The 1,053-nt window shown below is 55.0% G+C and overlaps 1 protein-coding gene across 1 annotated transcript; it reads right to left on the bottom strand.

Annotated features, from left to right (window-relative positions):
- Positions 1–302: 302 nt before the first annotated feature.
- CSUI_007543 (uncharacterized protein) lies at positions 303–460 on the bottom strand (the record flags this gene model as incomplete). The annotated part of the gene is made up of 1 exon (XM_068067688.1): positions 303–460. A coding segment is annotated over one exon (156 nt), but the record flags the coding sequence as incomplete, so codon positions are not given.
- Positions 461–1,053: the final 593 nt, after the last annotated feature.

The raw sequence follows: 1,053 nt of genomic DNA, 5'->3' as shown, positions 1-1,053 counted from the left end.
TTCTTGCGTTGGCGCGACTCTAAAATTACCTCTATCGCGTACGGATGAGCTTCCGGCTTGTCCGACCGCCGACAGCGGCCACGGGCGCGGAGAAGTCCTGGCCCCGCCGAAGTCGTCAGAGATTGTGCGCTGTCACGCAAATCTCGGGGGAACCTAGGTGACACCTTACACTTTCTTAAAAACGCGATATTTAGCGTACGGTGCAATCTCATCGACGATGGGAAATCCCACGACATATGCGAGATCACTAGCACGTTGTAGTATGGTGAAAGGTCCCACTCAGCGGGCACCAAATTCCCGCTCCCCTACGCCATGCGACCGTAGCAGACGAGCGGACACGAAAACGAGGTCGCCGGCTTCGAAGACTTCATGTCTACGTCCCCGATCGTAGTTCCGCTTCTGGGCCGCCTGCGCTTTCTGCAAGTTAATTCTTGCAGATGCCAATCGTGCTTCCGCTTCCTCCAAGACGTCAGCGTGGCGGCTTCGGTCGCGTCGAGGCAGTTCCGGGAAGTCCTCCGGAAGCTCCAAGTAGACTAATGAGAACAGACTTTCGCCGGTGGACTCGTGAATAGCGTTATTATATGCAAACTCCGCCACATGGCAAATAGGCTACCCAGTCTGACACGTTACCGCGGACGTATCCCCGTAGCATTTGAGTCAAAATCCGGATGGTTCTCTCTGCTTGCCCGTCCTTTTGAGGATGCGTGGCGGTGGAGAGCAGCCTCCTCGTTCCCAGCCGCGCACAGAACGACCCCCAGAAAGCGCTGATGAACTTCGGGTCCCTGTCGGACACAATCGACTTCGGGAACCCGTGCAAGTACCACATCCTACGGAGAAGCAACTCTGCAAATTTCGTGCTTGCGAGCGGCTGCCGGCACGTACACTCTAAAGACCCCTTGCCTCTTGTAAACGACAAGACCATCATGCAACATGAAATTTCGAACTCGCAACCCTTTCGAAAGTTTTGCCAACACCGATTTCGTAAATCGGTGTTGGCAAAACTTTCGCCTCGTAGGCAATCAAGAGGTGTACGACGCGGCGGACAAGGCGAAT

Source organism: Cystoisospora suis, assembly GCF_002600585.1.
Source record: "Cystoisospora suis strain Wien I chromosome Unknown contig_4008, whole genome shotgun sequence".
In the NCBI taxonomy this organism is placed as follows: domain Eukaryota; phylum Apicomplexa; class Conoidasida; order Eucoccidiorida; family Sarcocystidae; genus Cystoisospora; species Cystoisospora suis.
The sequence above is the reverse complement of the archived record's forward strand: the minus strand, read 5'-3'. Positions and strand labels throughout refer to the sequence as shown.